Below are 16699 nucleotides of genomic sequence, written 5' to 3'. Positions count from 1 at the left end.
GGAAGGGAGGGGTGCCAGGGTGGAGGTGGAGGGTGTATTTGAGGAGGTAAGCGTGAAGCTGGGGAGGGGGGTGAGGGGGGGTGGGGCTTACATCCAGAGAGTGAGCTCATTGGAACAGCGTTGTTGTTTTATCCTCCTACCAAACGTGTAGTTTTTGGAAGGCATAGGAGCCGCCAGCCAGCCAGATCTCTCAGTCGCCCTTTACTGCTGCAGCAGTGAGGAGCCACCCCCACCCTGCTCTGCCCTCAGCACTTACACATGCACACATACTTCAACTAGCCTGACTTACCCACAGGTATCCTGATTTTGTGAGGTCAACTGAGAGACCTTACATCACACATCTGACCAAATTACCAGAATTTGGGACACCTACACTGAGTGAGTTTCCTTTTTTCTTACTCATCTGCAACCTCAGTGGTTTTTCCTCAGTTCTGCTTTTTTTTTTTTTTGTTTGTTTTTTTTTTTTTGTTTTGTTTTTTTTGGTTGATTTTTTTCCAAACATTTCCTTCCTCTTGTCATCATCACATGGCGGTGAAAAACCGAGCAACAGAAGCTCACCGCATGCTGTACGACATGGATGAACACTGAGAGAGAACAGGAGAAAGCTGAGCATAGAGGTGGAAGATGAGAGAAGAGCATCAGAAAGGTGTCCTAACTGGATTTGTTTTGTGTCTCTGTTTCTCCCTCAGCCATCTGGTGCTCTGGTAGAAAATGACCCTCTGGGCCCTCTTCCTCCTGGATGGGGTAAGTTTGCCTAACACACTCCTTGTACATGCACACCAGACAAGGTTAATTTCTAAACTGTTGCTGAGGTTTAGTGTCTGATAGCAAGCTAGATTTTCATCTAAAAGTCCTCTACACCTGCTAGAGATGCCCATTTTTTAAATAAATCTGGCCAGTCAAGACTGGATTCGTGAGTCTGAGCTGTTTTCAATAAAAACCTGCAACTCTTGCCAGTGTTGTGCAGGTATTTTTGACTCTTGCCAGTAGTCAACAGTAAAAGCGTGCAATTTGTTAGGATATAAGCACTGCTTGATTTAGTCCATTTGAGTCCTGCAGATTTGTTTTTCACTTCTACATGCAACTTTAAGGTAGTGCGGTTTGGGTAAAATGTTGCAAAATGTTTGCAGCCTGGCTGTGTTGTTTTTCCTAACAGAACCATGTGCACTTTTTTGATTATTTTAGGCCTTTTTTCACCATTTAAAACTTGCTTGTGGTAGTGCTGTTGCTTTTGGTATTTGTTTGAGGTTGTTTCTTGTAGACTGCAGTGATCAAATCTATTATAAATTGACAGATTTAAGTCTCCAGTCCTCATCTTGATCATTATCTTTCTATAGAAAATCTAGATTAAAATACTTCATAGTTTCTTTTCAATGTACGTCTCCTGTGTTCTATCAATTTATCACTGTGCACACTCCCTTTAGTCAGAAGTCCACAAATGAGAGGCTACGTTATTGATGGAACTCTTCATAATCTAAAATTTTCCCAGAGTAATCGGATTCCACGCAAAAATCATGTCACCCACATTCATTCATAAAGGAACACTTCTGGCAGCTCCTGTCCCACCAGCATTTTCATCCACTTCATCACACAGCCAAAAGCCTCACTGTCTATCCATGATGCCTTTTCAACATGTTGCAATACCAAAAGATGGAGGAGAAAGGAAAGAGACAGTGGTAAATGAAAGAAACTATAAAAAAAGGAGGGGGGTTAAACTGGATAGTAAAGTGGGGGTGGAGTGTGGAGTGAGTGAAAGAGCGGACTAGTAAGAGTTGCAATGTGAGCTCTAGTGTTTCTGGGCCCTCCACACACTGCTGTTAATGAGAAAAAGATGTCAGAGCAATGGAGGGAGGAGGATGGGGCACCAGCTACTCTCTCTGGAGACCACTGGCCTACCCCCCTCCACACACACACACACACACACACACACACACACACACACATACACAAAATTACATACATATATTTATATCACTGTGTGTGTGTAAATGTATGTGTATGCATAGCACTGGTCTGTGTTTAACATGCTTATAATGTAGATTTGATTATTATAAAAAAAAATCATATTTACTCTCAACAGTGTCACAAACTTTGAGACACTTCCACTGCAACCTTAATTCCAGAAGCACCTACACACACACACACACACACACACACACACACTTACACTTAGGTTTACCCTGGTGAGGTATTCAGATCAAGTCACAGTGAAATACCACACAGACTTGCTGGTTTTCTATTACAGTGGTGTGATTTTTCATTTTCTTTTTTTTTTCTTTTCCTTTTTCTTCTGATTGTTACTGTCAGAGAAACTTGTGTGATCTTGATTTATCCTGCCATTTTTTAATAATCCTTCCACTGTGAACATCCCAAATGCCACAAAACTCGCTTTTTTCTTTGTCTACAGAGAAGCGTCAGGACAATGGCAGAGTGTACTTTGTCAACCACAACACTCGAACAACACAGTGGGATGATCCACGGACCCAAGGGTGAGACCATGAGCTAAGAAAAGTACTATATATACAGTACTGTAAGTGTGTATGTGTGCATGTTTGCCTGCTTGTTACATGGTACATCGCTTTGGGTATTTGCTCATACAGAAAACGTCACCATACACAGAGTGAGTCATACATTATCATAGCATATATAAACATGTTTCCCACTGTTCAGGAATACAGAACTGAAAGAGTCCTGATCCCAAAAGAGCCAAAATTGACAGTTTAACTAAGTCAGTGCACAGCTCTTTTTTTACAGGACCATGGCAAACACTATTTTAGAAATTCTATCCACTTATTTGGGAACCCTAGTTTTATTGTAGTTCATGTCACTCCTCCCCTCTGAACGGCCAGAGGACATTGGAAACATTTCTTTCTGCCATCACTCTCAATTTCTTTTACCTTTTAAACTCTTCTTAAGGTCTTTAACTTAAGGTTTTTCATCACCTCACTCATTCTAATTAAATCACTAACTCCGTCATCCACTTGTTAGTATAAAGCAAATATCACACATTTCAGATTTGAATCTTCAGTCCCTTTTTGATAGTCAGCCTCTTGAACATGTGGGACATCTTCACCTCTATAGCCTATGGCATAAAAGAGAAATGTGGATTTGGTTAACCCCAGTTTATGCCTCTCATCTGTTAACGATATAATCATGTCACCGACCTAAATATAGCAGACTTTGACAAACTAACTGTATAAGGTGGTTATACAGCACTTACAGATGTGCAGAAACACTATTCTAAACATTAGGATATAAAAATTTGTAAGTTAGTGTTAGACGATTTAACGTAAATATATAGGCGCTTTTGGATTGGAGGAGCTTTTTCTGTGATGCAGACATACAAAAACCTTCTCCAAAGGTTCGTCCGGTCCGAAAGTGCCTTTTACTATTACTTTGCATTAGTTTGGTGCAGAAAAATAACACTTATGTATTTATATCGTCTCACACTATGAACAGTAATTTCTTTATATCCAGAGGGTTGAAAGTCTTTGAGGATTCTGGAAATGCCATTAGAGCACCAGCTTGTTAAAACCACCTTTTAACTTTTTCAAAGAGTGTTGTTTATTTCTTTTTCTTTTTCACAAAAACTGCTACTAGCACTGTGGGTCTAATAATGATACACAAGAGGCATAGCTAGGATGTAATGAGAACATTTTGGCTATATTAACAATATCGTGAATTACTTCTTGTTATAATAAAACAAAATTGTATATGGGCTTCTCTTGCTGTGGGCCCCACTGGTAAAGGCCCCTAGACTTTGTACCTTTGGAATCCTCAGAGCAAAGCTCCATGGCCAGCGTAGCTTCAGTTGTCGCAGGCCAGGCTTTGTTTTAGATCCACCGGTTGCAGGGAGGTGTATTAGTTTCATCCCCAGGACGGGGCCCTCTAGCTGGGACCCTGCTCACTGCTCCTCTCCCTGTTGCAGGATGATCAAGGAGCACCCCCTGCCCCCGGGCTGGGAGATGAAGTACACCGCAGAGGGAGTCCGATATTTTGTGGACCACAACTTGCGCACCACCACCTTTAAAGACCCCCGACCCGGGTTTGAGTCAGGGTAAATATTTTCTCAGCCCTTCCTCCCTGCTTAAAAAAAAAAAAATTAAAGTATGTCACAGACTGAGGTGAAGACATTCTCAAGAAATGCTCTCAAGTCAAAAAACTCAAATTACTACACAATTTTGCCAGGGTCTGACATAACTGCATTAGGAATATTAATTTAAACTTAAACAATCCCCTCATTCTGTGAAAACCGTAAAAAGATCATGTTGATGAAGCTGAATCTAAACTAAACATCATCATCATTACTGAGACTATTTTCTATCTTTCAAGACCTTTCATATTTCAGATAGCATCACCTTCAGTGTCACAAACTCATTTTATCATGTCATTTTCATCCTAGCACATGCACATAGCTCTTCTCCTCAGCCTATGGATGTCTACAAAGTCAAGAGAATGTGCTGTTTTGTTGTTTAGCATGCAAATGTGGGCACTGATGATGGTTTGTTTGTGTGCATGGGTTCATCTGCAAGCTGCTTTTCCTGCTGATCTTTGATCATATTTTTATGCTGGTAGTCATGGAGGGATTCTAATAGAGCCTTTTGCTGTTTTTACACTGGGTCTTGCAAGTGTGTGTGTCTGCGTCTTGCGCTCTGATGCTGCGGTCTTTGTTTCCTAACCCAAATTGAAATGTGCCTGGCAGCCTGTGGAGCACAAACCCAACTCATCAACCCCCTTCTTCCTCTCTCCCCCATTTCGCTTTCTCCTTTCCTCCCATTATCTGTCTAGCTCTGTCTTTCTTTCTCTGTGTGTCTCAGCCTCTCCAATGCTGACAAGGCACATATCCAGTGTCTGTGTGTGTGTGTGTGTGTGTGTGTGTGTGTGTGTGTGTGAAGTGGGTTGGTGGAGCTTATACTAACACAGCTGCAGGCCTGGGCTCACCTCTCTGTCTGAGACCCACATACACTGAGCTATTTAGAGCAGGGTGGCTTTAATATTTGCTGTGAATTTTCAACTCAAACTTTACTCCAGGGAACATCATGTGTTCTTAAAGCTGCACTTCATGTTTCTGTTGATCAGCCGAACTGTCAAAGCTGTTCAGCTGATCAAGGTCATTCATTTGTTTGTTTTAGATTATTAATTCAGGAATTCTTGAATCAGGATTCCTCATGTATCATGCCTAGACCATGTAAAATTCTGAGTTCTTCTCTCGTCTCTCTCTTTGTCTCTTTATGTGTGTGTGTGCGCGCGTGCATGCGCGTGTGCAGATCACGGCAGGGAGGTTCACCCGGCGCCTACGACCGCAGCTTCAGGTGGAAATACCACCAGTTCCGTTTCCTGTGCCATGTAAGTGTTAACTGGAGCCAGCAACCACAAAAAAGGTTCCCTGTCCACACACTTCACCTTTATCTGTGTGTTGGAGTGTACTACTGGTATAACCCAAATTAGGTGTAGCGATGTCCAGCAAGGCAGAGGCATTCTGTTCATCTGAAATACAGATACACACTCTGAAAATGTTTTTCTTGGAACAATTTTTTCAGGAGTAGGTATTTCATATGTTGGCAGTGGGGTCTGTGGGTTATCCACATTGGCAATAATTGGGTTACAGTATTTGTTTTACATTGTAATTTTTCAGTTAACACTGAACTTCATAAATTAATCTGTTAGCCTCCACATCAATGGGCTAACGGCCAAAATCTCATTTTAACAAAATAAACTATCTGGCACAATAACCAATCACAATAATGTTTTTGAGACTAGAATAGTTTCGCTCAAAACTGTGCCAATATTTTCACAGTAATAATAATATTAATAATAATATACTTATAGCATTATACTTTTCTCCATTAGTGGTGAACTGAACTGGCCAGGTGAGATGTCGTTGTATATTTTCTGTACTAAATATATCGCTATAAGACAAGCACTGATTTGTGTTCATCTTAGAAAGAGCATTTCTGCCAAACACTATAGTTCAGAACTGAATAAAATGAAACAAGTTATGCTGGAGGTTTCTTCTGTTAAAGGGAGTTGTTCCTCTCTATAGTTACCAGGTGCCTATTCAAAAGGGACTGGTTGGGTTTCTGTGTAAAGTTTGTTGAGATAATTTTTTTGTGATTTGGCACTATCCAAAAAAAAAAAAAAGTAAAAATGAACTGAATTGAGTTGAGTCAAAATAGGTTAAGGTAAAGTTAAAGTACGTTATTGGTTCAGGGCATACATAGAGTTCCTACCAATCACCCGAAATTGTCATTATGTTCCACAAGTATTAAGAGAGTGTCTTGTTTATTCAGACCAGTTTAACAAACCTATCTGAAATATATGAAAATAGGCAAAGAATTAAAGGTAATAAAAGATAGAATGTAGTTTCAGTAATGATGATGATGATGATGTTTAGTTTAGATTTAAGTTTGACTTCATTCATGATCTTTTAAGGTTTTCACAGAATGAAGGGATTGTTTAAAATTTTAACTTCACAATTATTTTTCTCTGTTTAGTCCAATGCATTGCCCAGCCATGTGAAGATCTCTGTATCTAGACAGACGCTGTTTGAGGACTCATTTCAGCAGGTCAGAGATTCACAAAACATGTTACATATGTATTCTGCAGTTAAATATAGCCACTGTAAATTGTGATGAATACTTGCTGAGTAAATTTAACCAACAAACAAGACAACCTGTTCAGTTTGAAAAATAATACATTTAGTACATGTTAAATGAATAAATCATTAAATATTCAGAATATTAAAAGTACTTGAAAGATAAAATAATGGCGACACTACAGTATATGTAATTAGTTTTGATTGTCTTAGCAAGAATAGTGATGTGGACTGATCCTGAGCTATGAGATGCCTCTGATTTCCTCTGACCTGCCTACCATGCTCAAATAACTCTGTAAATAGATCAAGAACAACAAGTAAAATATTCACTCACTTTTGTGTTCAGTAAAATGAATACCCAAATTACAGTTACGTATATAACTACATTCTCAGTTTCTACTAATTTCAAATGTAGCCTCTTAAATGCAGTAATGTATTTGTTAAAAAGATGTCTTGTCATCAGATCATGAATGTGAAGCCATATGACCTCCGCCGCAGACTCTACATCATTATGAGAGGAGAAGAGGGTCTGGACTATGGTGGCATTGCCAGGTAAGAGCAGCAATGAAACAAAGACACTCTTCTCTTTGCCTCCCATTCTGTCATGTTCTCTGTTTTACAGGTTTGGTCAAGGGTTATTCCATTTGTCAACATTTGTTTTTAATGTTGGTGACACTGGTGCCGTGTTCTTCCTCTTAGTTTTTCGTTATCTGGAACAAGCTTTAAGGTGATGTTAGCTGCACCTCCAAACAAGGTTGATTGAAGGGGCTGAGATTGCTGGCCCTTAAAGTTTTCCATTCTCTGAAAATCCTTATTGTTACAAAACTTTTTTTTTTGTTTGTTTGTCTGAGTCGATTGGCATGACTAAGCTCTGTGGGTCTGAGTATGAAATTCCCACTAGTTACCACCAGAGGTCATACTGTATATCACTTAATGCCTCTTTAAATGGTGCTCACCCTCTTGCAGTGTCTTTCTCCTCCTTCCCCTTTCCCATCCCTTCATCCACCCATCACATATATCCATCCTGCCCCTCTGTTTGCTGTGTTCCAGGTCTTTCTCTCTGTATATATGTTGTTATTTTTCTGTTGGCTGTGTTTCCATTTTTCTGTTTGGTTTTGCATTGTGTGTCTGTCTCCGGTGTCACGTCAGTGGTTTTACCCTATGGTAGGTGACATCATGCTGTTCTACCACAGGGTAGAACCACGGACGGGATGTTGGGAGGTGTCTGCGTCCGTCCGTCAGTCCATACCCCCCTCCCATATCCCCCAACGGGGAGGGCAGGGACCTTGGGAACGCTTGGTTCTGGTGCTGCAGCTGGTGGCGGAGCTGCTGCTGGTGGGCCCTCATTCTCTAACATGCATCCTTTCACAGTCTGTGTCTTTTTTATTCTGTCCTAATGTATTCATACTTAATATTTTTTGCCTTCATGTAATTGATATATCAAATCTGCATTGTACAGTAGGATCAGCACTATCTGGACTAGGCTCATGCCAAATATTATTTGCTGCTGCTATTTAAAAAAAGCCCTAGATTAAGAGAAAAATGTCTTATTTAAATAATGAGATTAACATAAACCTCATGTCTTTCTGTTAAATATACAGCTTGAGCCAGTAGATCATTAGCTCAGCTTAACTAAGTGTGAAAACTGGAAGCAGGGGGCAAACAGCTAGTCTGGATCTGTCCAAAGGTTTAAAAATCCACCCAGCAATACCTCCAAAGCTTTATTGTGTCCTGGAACTATTTCTGTCTTGTCCTCACTGTAAGGTTGCCAGACAGCCTGAGGAGACTTCAGCATGTCACTTGTAAGACATGAGAGGGGTATCAGTTTCCTTATTTAACTCTCAGCATGACAGCAGATAAGCAAAAATGTTAAACTGTTCTTAAAAACTAGAGAAGAGAATCAACACCTCACTCTATCTGCCACAATTTATTCCATAATTAATTAGTGCAGTGTTGAAATCTTTAAAAATGAATAATTTTTTTTTAAATGTGTTCATTTGGGACAATGCATATTAATGAGCATTTCTGTAAATATGCCAGAATTAACCAGAAGGCTGTTTTTCATCTGCAGATGTTAAAGGCCGAAGAAATCAGGCTCTGCATTTGGACTATATTTGATTAAAGATTCAAACATACAGTGTGCCATCTTTGTTGGTTTGTTTTTTTTTTATTTTATTTTATTTTATTTTCTATGAACTGTGCTCATTAAATGCACTGAGTATTGTTTTGTTATAAGATGTCTTCTTTTCTCTATCATCTGTTTGTCACCTGTTCTTGTTCCTGTACCACAAAATATGTTTGTGTATTTACTTCCACCAACCACTTTGTCTGAGCACAAAGATGAAAATAACTCTAACTCTGTCTACTTGGCCATTGATGAACTTGATTTCTCTGACCTGTTAAATTGTTCAGCATTGTGTTTATACAGTGGGTACGGAAAGTATTCAGACCCCTTTAAATTTTTCACTCTTTGTGTCATTGCAGCCATTTGACAAAATCAAAAAAGTTCATTTTATTTCTCATTAATGTACACTCAGCGCCCCATCTTGACAGAAAAAAACAGAAATGTAGAAATTTTTGCAAATTTATTAAAAAAGAAAAACTGAAATATCACATGGTCATAAGTATTCAGACCCTGTGCAGTGACACTCATATTTAACTCACATGCTGTCCATTTCTTCTGATCCTCCTTGAGATGGTTCTGCTCCTTCATTGGAGTCCAGCTATGTTTAATTAAACTGGTTGGACTTGATTAGGAAAGGCACACACCTGTCTATATAAGACCTTACAGCTCACAGTGCATGTCAGAGCAAATGAGAATCATGAGGTCAAAGGAACTGCCCAAGGAGCTCAGAGACAGAATTGTGGCAAGGCACAGATCTGGCCAAGGTTACAAAAGAATTTCTGCAGCACTCAAGGTTCCTAAGAGCACAGTGGCCTCCATAATCCTCAAATGGAAAAAGTTTGGGACGACCAGAACTCTTCCTAGACCTGGCCGTCCAGCCAAACTGAGCAATCGTGGGAGAAGAGCCTTGGTGAGAGGTAGAGAAGAACCCAAAGATCACTGTGGCTGAGCTCCAGAGATGCAGTAGGGAGATGGGAGAAAGTTCCACAAAGTCAACTATCACTGCAGCCCTCCACCAGTCGGGGCTTTATGGCAGAGTGGCCCAACGGAAGCCTCTCCTCAGTGCAAGGCACATGAAAGCCCGAGTTTGCCAAAAAACACATGAAGGACTCCCAGACTATGACAAATAAGATTCTCTGGTCTGATGAGACCAAGATTGAACTTTTTGGCGTTAATTCTAAGCGGTATGTGTGGAGAAAACCAGGCACTGCTCATCACCTGCCCAATACAATCCCTACAGTGAAACATGGTGGTGGGAGCATCATGTTGTGGGGGTGTTTTTCAGCTGCAGGGACAGGACGACTGGTTGCAACTGAAGGAAAGATGAATGCGGCCCAGTACAGAGATATCCTGGAAGAAAACCTCTTCCAGAGTGCTCAGGACCTCAGACTGGGCCGAAGGTTCAACTTTTCAACAGGACAATGACCCTAAGCACACAGCTAAAATAACAAAGGAGTGGCTTCGGAACAACTCTGTGACTGTTCTTGACTGGCCCAGCCAGAGCCCTGACCTAAACCCAATTGAGCATCTCTGGAGAGACCTGAAAATGGCTGTCCACCAACGTTCACCAACCAACCTGACAGAACTGGAGAGAATCTGCAAGGAAGAATGGCAGAGGATCCTCAAATCCAGGTGTGAAAAACTTGTTGCATCATTCCCAAGAAGACTTCATGGCTGTACTAGCTCAAAAGGGTGCTTCTACTCAATACTGAGCACAGGGTCTGAATACTTATGACCATGTGATATTTCCGTTTTTCTTTTTTAATAAATTTGCAAAAATTTCTACATTTCTGGTTTTTTCTGTCAAGATGGGGTGCTGAGTGTACATTAATGAGAAATAAAATGAACTTTTATGATTTTGGCAAATGGCTGCAATGACACAAAGAATGAAAAATTTTAAAGGGTCTGAATACTTTCCGTACCCACTGTATGTATGAGGAAAATGATTGTGTATACATTGTTTGCTGTCATAATAACAGTACACCTCTGCAGCAATGTGTCTGACTCTGAGGCCTTCTGAAAGGATTATGTCTTTCTCCGGCATAAACGTCTTCTGTCGTCTTGCTCTGCAGGGAGTGGTTCTTCCTGCTCTCCCATGAAGTCCTGAACCCCATGTACTGTCTGTTTGAATACGCCGGCAAGAACAACTACTGTCTGCAGATCAATCCGGCTTCCTCCATCAACCCAGATCACCTCACATACTTCCGCTTCATCGGACGCTTCATAGCCATGGTGAGCTTCACTTTGGAAAAGTTTTATTAAAATCAGATCTATGATTTGATTTTCTTTCAGGCATGTTCAAGGGCTTTAAAACTGAACTGCCACAGGCAATGTCTGTTTTGTTGTCTTCATTTTACCGTTATATTTGCTTGCAAGTATTAACCATGAAACCAGTGAGTTTGGGTTTAATTAATAGAATTCATTGAATTCTACAGCAAAACTCTTAATGTGCAAGAAACATCTTCAGACACTGAAATGACTACATGTGAAACAGAAATCTGGTAAAGGTTTTTTTCTATGCAGAGCTGCTGTATGACAGCTTGGTCCAGATTCTTTTCCCTTTGAATTGTCTGCTGGCATGTTTAGTTGCTCTTGTGCGAACAGCTATTCACTTGTATTTGAATAGCTTCTGTTCTTCTGGTTATTTCTTGGACTTTATCCTTTATATGATCATGATAGAAGATACAGAGAACACTATGACATCAAAAAAGGTTCCCAGCTGGATTTGAACCTTGTGTTATGGATCTTTATCACCAGGTCTTCTTTGTTTTGAAGATGAAAAATCTAATACTTCATAACCCTTAATACATACAATGATGTTTAATATTTACAGTATATACTGTACTCATGTCTGTCTGGGATCAGCTCCATCAAGCTGTAGGTCCCAAAACCGATGCCCTCTACTGCCACCCCACCACTCACCCACACCATGACCTCATTGCTGCACCCAGTCCACACCCGCTAGCAGCTGTTTATATTTAGCAGGAAAATGCACTTTCCTTACTATCATTAAGACGCTTATCTTTACGAACTCTCAATTACTAAACTTTCCCATTGTCTTTTTTCTTTCTCTTGTCTCTTTTCCTTACCTTTTTTTCTTTCTTTACCCACCATTTTGCACAGACACCTTCTGCTCTGTCTGTAAATTTTCTTGTGTGTGTCACTGGCCATCAGACACATGGTCAGTCGGGATACAGTAAGACAGAACAGACTGTGACTAAGTCCGTCAGTGGGTGTCTGTGTTGTTTTTGGCTAATCGCAGCTCTGAGGCCTCTGTGGTTTCTTCAACATTAAACAACTTCGTCTGGCTGAGTATTCACTCTACCTCTCTGTAAAACACACATACACACCAAGGAGAGACTCTGGCTTTGTTTTGTCTCGGCGACTCCTTGTAGTTTTTCCTATTAAAATATGGATAAAAGATACAGTTTATGTCACCAAAATACAATCTTAACATAGAAGCTGCTACTGCATTGTAATTAGTTGTTGCTTTGTATTTATACCTTTTGTGTATATAGAGAAAACAGGTGTAGAGTTTTTTTCTGGCTAATGATTTCAACAAGAGAAGTAGCCAAAGTTCTACCCAGGCACTGTGATTCCAGGAATAAAAGGCCCATTCCAGTTTCCTGTAAACGTGCAGGGGCACAAAACAGTCCACAGTGAATCATCAATACAAACACTGAGCAACCTAGCTGAAAATATTTGCAATCTGTCGAGAACCATATTTCAACCATATGTCAGCGATGGCCATAAAATAGCGCTGTAATATCCCCAAATTACAGTGGAAGCAATAATATTTTCTCTACTTTTGTACTAGGGACTTGTCAAGGCTTCTTTTTTATGTATAACTTAGGGAACCTGACTCAGCTAATTTTGATTGTCATGTAACAAATCCTCCATGCAGGCTTTGTACCACGGAAAGTTCATCGACACTGGCTTCACGCTGCCATTCTACAAACGCATGCTGGACAAGAAACCCACACTCAAAGACCTGGAATCCATAGACCCTGAGTTCTATAACTCCATCATGTGGGTCAAGTAAGTAGCACATAATGGGTATGTTTCTGAATGTATTCAGCCTTTCTCTTATTATCATAACTTAGTTTGCTTTTTAACACTCTTTATAACAGGCTTAGTGTATGAGAATGAGCAAGGTTTTGGTACTCTAATGTGTGCACTCATGTGTGTTTTGTGTGTGTGTCCAGAGAGAACAACCTGGAAGAGTGTGGGGTGGAGCTGTATTTTGCACAGGACATGGAGATCCTCGGCAAAGTTTCCACTCACCAGCTGAAGGATGAAGGAGAGAATGAGCTGGTCACCGAGGAAAACAAGGAAGAGTATATCAGGTAGGTCATCATCAAAGTTGCAAAAAACAATTATGTCAGGAATACATTTCAGGAAACTAAGGATGGTGACCAAACCATAAAAACCACCCACTGTGTTCTTACAGCCTCCTGACAGACTGGAGGTTCACCCGTGGGGTGGAGGAGCAGACCAAAGCCTTCCTGGACGGCTTCAACGAGGTGGTTCCTCTGGAGTGGCTGCGATACTTTGATGAGAAGGAGCTGGAGGTGAGGAAGGAGAATGGATGGTGGGGCTGGAAGGTGGAGGCCATAGTTTGGAGCATAGGTGAAGGCCTAGTTAGTGATTTCCATAGTTTCCAGACCATAAGTCGTACTTTTTCTTACTCCTCTGGCTTGTCCTGTGACTTATACGGCGAACCAAATTATATGTGTATATTTACAGTCGTTTTGTCAAGTAGTCACTAGCTAGTTAGATGGCGCTCTTTACTCTACTAAAGATAATATTGTACTGCCAAAAAAATAAAAACGTACCTCCTAGTATAACACAAGTGAAAATGTTGCCCAAAAGAAAGAACTACTCTTACTGCAGATTTTAGTAAGAGTAGCATGCAGCTGAAACAATATTTGCAGTGCGTGTCTCATTCAGACAACCTGAGAGAGGACAGGGTACATTTCATTACCCTGGGTATAAGAACCCTCTGAAAACTGTTGAAACTAAATCATTATCATGGCCAATAGTTGTAAAATAATATATGAATCTGTGCATCCCCTCATGTTACAACACAACACTGACAGTTCATGTTTTTTTTTTTTCCTTTTTTCCTTTTCCACTCATTTATATTTGCAGAATGTCATCAGCTGTATCAAATCAAAACAAGTTTTGTTCTATTTTATTTTTTTAATTTATTGGTTCATTTTTAAACTCAGAATAAAAATTAAAACTATAAAAAAAGATGTTTTGGTTTCAGAGAGAATCAAGAAAGTACATACTAATTTGTACTATGTCCATGTTGCAGCAGAAACTCAGTCATACAGAGACATGTTGTGACTGTGTGTTGACACTGTCCTTTTTCACATTGTCCTCCACCTGGTGATGAGTCAGACTAACACAGACAAAGAATGAAGGACATGCTGCTTTACACACTGGATTTTAAATGGCTTTTCCCCATTGTGTTTGTTGCAGCTGATGCTGTGTGGAATGCAGGAGATCGATTTGACCGACTGGCAGAAGAACACCATCTATAGACATTACACAAAAAACAGCAAGCAGATCCACTGGTTCTGGCAGGTACAGACACACGCCGTGTTTTAGTGAGCACGTGTCATGCTGTCAGAAGTTACAGAAGTCCTGATCTTTTATGGTGAAATAGTGATGTAAGGAAGTGGTGTTCTTGTAGGTGGTGAAAGAGATGGATAATGAGAAGAGAATCCGTCTGCTTCAGTTTGTAACTGGAACCTGTCGGCTGCCTGTCGGAGGCTTCGCTGAGCTCATAGGTACATATCACTGAATTACACAACTCACCGAGAACCTATAAGTACTGTTGGTGACACTTCAAACTGAATTTTGACATTAAAAGGATAGCAACCTTCCTATTCTTTGTAGGCTTTTCACATGAAAACACTGCAGCAGCTTAAAAACATGGAAAAACTGGGATTAATAGGTTGATGAAACTGATATTTCTATTACAAAAATATCAATTTATTTTCCCTGCAGGAAGTAACGGTCCCCAGAAGTTCTGCATAGACAAGGTGGGGAAGGAGACTTGGCTTCCAAGAAGCCACACATGGTAAGATGCTGTGGTATTTGTGAAACTGTCATATTTTAAGCTCAAAGCTTCACTTACAAGGCAAGAGGAAGACTGTAGGATGTGACTGAAAGCTCCAGAAAGCTAGATAATAGACCTCAGATTTTACTGCTCAAATTGTAAATGTGGGTTTACCCACTTGTGCATAAAGAATCAGCTGATGTGAATATAAGTCTGTGTGCTAACCTAGCGGGCTTCATGATTGACTGGTAATTGTATTCAAAGCCAGCTCTGATATGAATATGGGGAGTGAACAGTAACGAGTGAGGCTGTAGAAAGTTCATTTGAATGCAGCAGGGGAATAGAGGATTCTGCCAACAACAATGAAAACTACTGTGTAAAGAGGTAATTACGGGTGATTACAGTGTGAAAAAACTGGTGACCATAAATCCAAACCGAAAAGAGTAGATTAAAAGATCAGAATACATTCATGCGTATGCAAAGTCTAATAACTAATTTTTAATAGTGTTAATTATGAGGACTCATGACCTTCTGACTACTGGAAACGGCCAAGACATCAAGAATCAAACTGCATCTGATCAGTGATTTGAAAGGACTACAACTGTTAAAATCATGCCAACATACTGAACAATACTGTGTTCCCATCACTGCTGTTTGGCATTACCACCAAGCTTCTGAATTTCACATGAGCTTCTTTTAATTGTCAGCAGCCATAAAAGATTTTAGTCAATGTAGTTTACATATCTGGCAGATCTGTTATTTTGTTCGCTATGCGAGTGCACAAATAAGAATAGCTAACTGTGCCTGTCACCCCCTGCTTGTCCCTTCCCCGCAGCTTCAATCGTCTGGATCTGCCACCCTACAGGAGCTTGGAGCAGCTCAGAGAGAAACTCCTATTCGCCATTGAGGAGACAGAGGGATTTGGACAGGAGTGATGCAGGAATCAGACATGAGACAGCATAAGGAGAACAGTTACTAGTTCCCCTTGTTTTTATTGTTCTTATTTTGCATTTGTTATTCACAGGGCTGAAAGTTCACATCATCTATAACCCCTTACCTGAGGGAGGGTCATGTTTGTAGATTGAGTAATGCGTTAAAGTTGGAGCTGGGAAAAAGAGACACAAGAACATCAAGGAAGAGTGTATATACTTGTGTGTGTGAGTGTGAGTGTGAGTGAGTGGTAAAAGGGATGTGTATGGGTTTCATATGATGGCACATACCGAGGATTATATTTGACTAGACTCACATACACATCTTTTCTCATTGCTTAGAAATGCACCGAAACCAAACAGGATAGATTTAATATCAGCAGTGGCTCGCAGCAGCAGCAGCACAGCTACCCATAAATGCAGTATAACATATCTACCAGAGAAACAAGTTTTTTAACATTTTAAAGTAAGAGAGAGAGGGGGGGAGGTGGTCAGAGAGTAAGATAGACAACATATTAGAGGAGCTGAGCGCATGTATGTGTTTGTGTGGAACAGAGCCGCTAACATAAGTACCTCTGTGACAGAGGCTAGAGAGATGTGATTTTATTTTTTATTTTTCTGTTAATTGTGAAATTCAGCATTTTCTCCTGTACATAATTAAAATAAATGAGATTTGAATCTTGTGTTGCACAGCTTTTTTTCAGTTTGACTTGCCATATGCAGAGTTTATATGAATCCTAGTGAGTCATGCGGTTTAGACAACTTATTTCATTTAGGAGTTTTTTTATATACACCATCACAGCAAATTAAAAACATGGCTACAAACAAAGTTTTCATGATGAACCAAAAGTATTGCTGATGGACATGTCATTAACTATGAAAGTGTATGGTCATGAATGTACACAAATGGCAACTCATGAAAATAATAGTTAAGGTAGTTTGAAGTGGTGGACTGACTGACACTGTCATCTCTAGAGCCC

At 40.2% G+C, this 16699-nt stretch overlaps 1 protein-coding gene across 3 annotated transcripts in view; it reads left to right on the top strand.

The window, feature by feature from the left end:
- wwp2 (WW domain containing E3 ubiquitin protein ligase 2) overlaps window positions 1-16402 on the top strand; it is a 48441-nt gene extending 32039 nt beyond the window's left edge. For 2 of the 3 annotated variants that reach the window (XM_026310955.1, XM_026310956.1), the window contains exons 11-24: window positions 690-744; window positions 2408-2489; window positions 3929-4057; window positions 5268-5346; window positions 6495-6566; window positions 7059-7147; window positions 10793-10952; window positions 12625-12758; window positions 12926-13066; window positions 13171-13291; window positions 14208-14312; window positions 14422-14518; window positions 14739-14811; window positions 15626-16402. In XM_026310955.1, the coding sequence (XP_026166740.1) occupies window positions 690-744; window positions 2408-2489; window positions 3929-4057; window positions 5268-5346; window positions 6495-6566; window positions 7059-7147; window positions 10793-10952; window positions 12625-12758; window positions 12926-13066; window positions 13171-13291; window positions 14208-14312; window positions 14422-14518; window positions 14739-14811; window positions 15626-15725 (1437 nt within the window). In that variant the 3' untranslated portion in view covers window positions 15726-16402. The remainder of the gene's footprint in view (window positions 1-689; window positions 745-2407; window positions 2490-3928; window positions 4058-5267; window positions 5347-6494; window positions 6567-7058; window positions 7148-10792; window positions 10953-12624; window positions 12759-12925; window positions 13067-13170; window positions 13292-14207; window positions 14313-14421; window positions 14519-14738; window positions 14812-15625) is intronic. The other variant, XM_026310957.1, reaches the window with a different exon arrangement.
- The last annotated feature ends 297 nt before the right edge of the window (window positions 16403-16699 follow it).

The sequence above is a fragment of the Mastacembelus armatus genome, chromosome 6 (genome assembly GCF_900324485.2).
Source record: "Mastacembelus armatus chromosome 6, fMasArm1.2, whole genome shotgun sequence".
NCBI lineage: Eukaryota > Metazoa > Chordata > Actinopteri > Synbranchiformes > Mastacembelidae > Mastacembelus > Mastacembelus armatus.
Note: the sequence above shows the minus strand (reverse complement) of the source record. Positions and strands in the feature narration are given on the sequence as shown.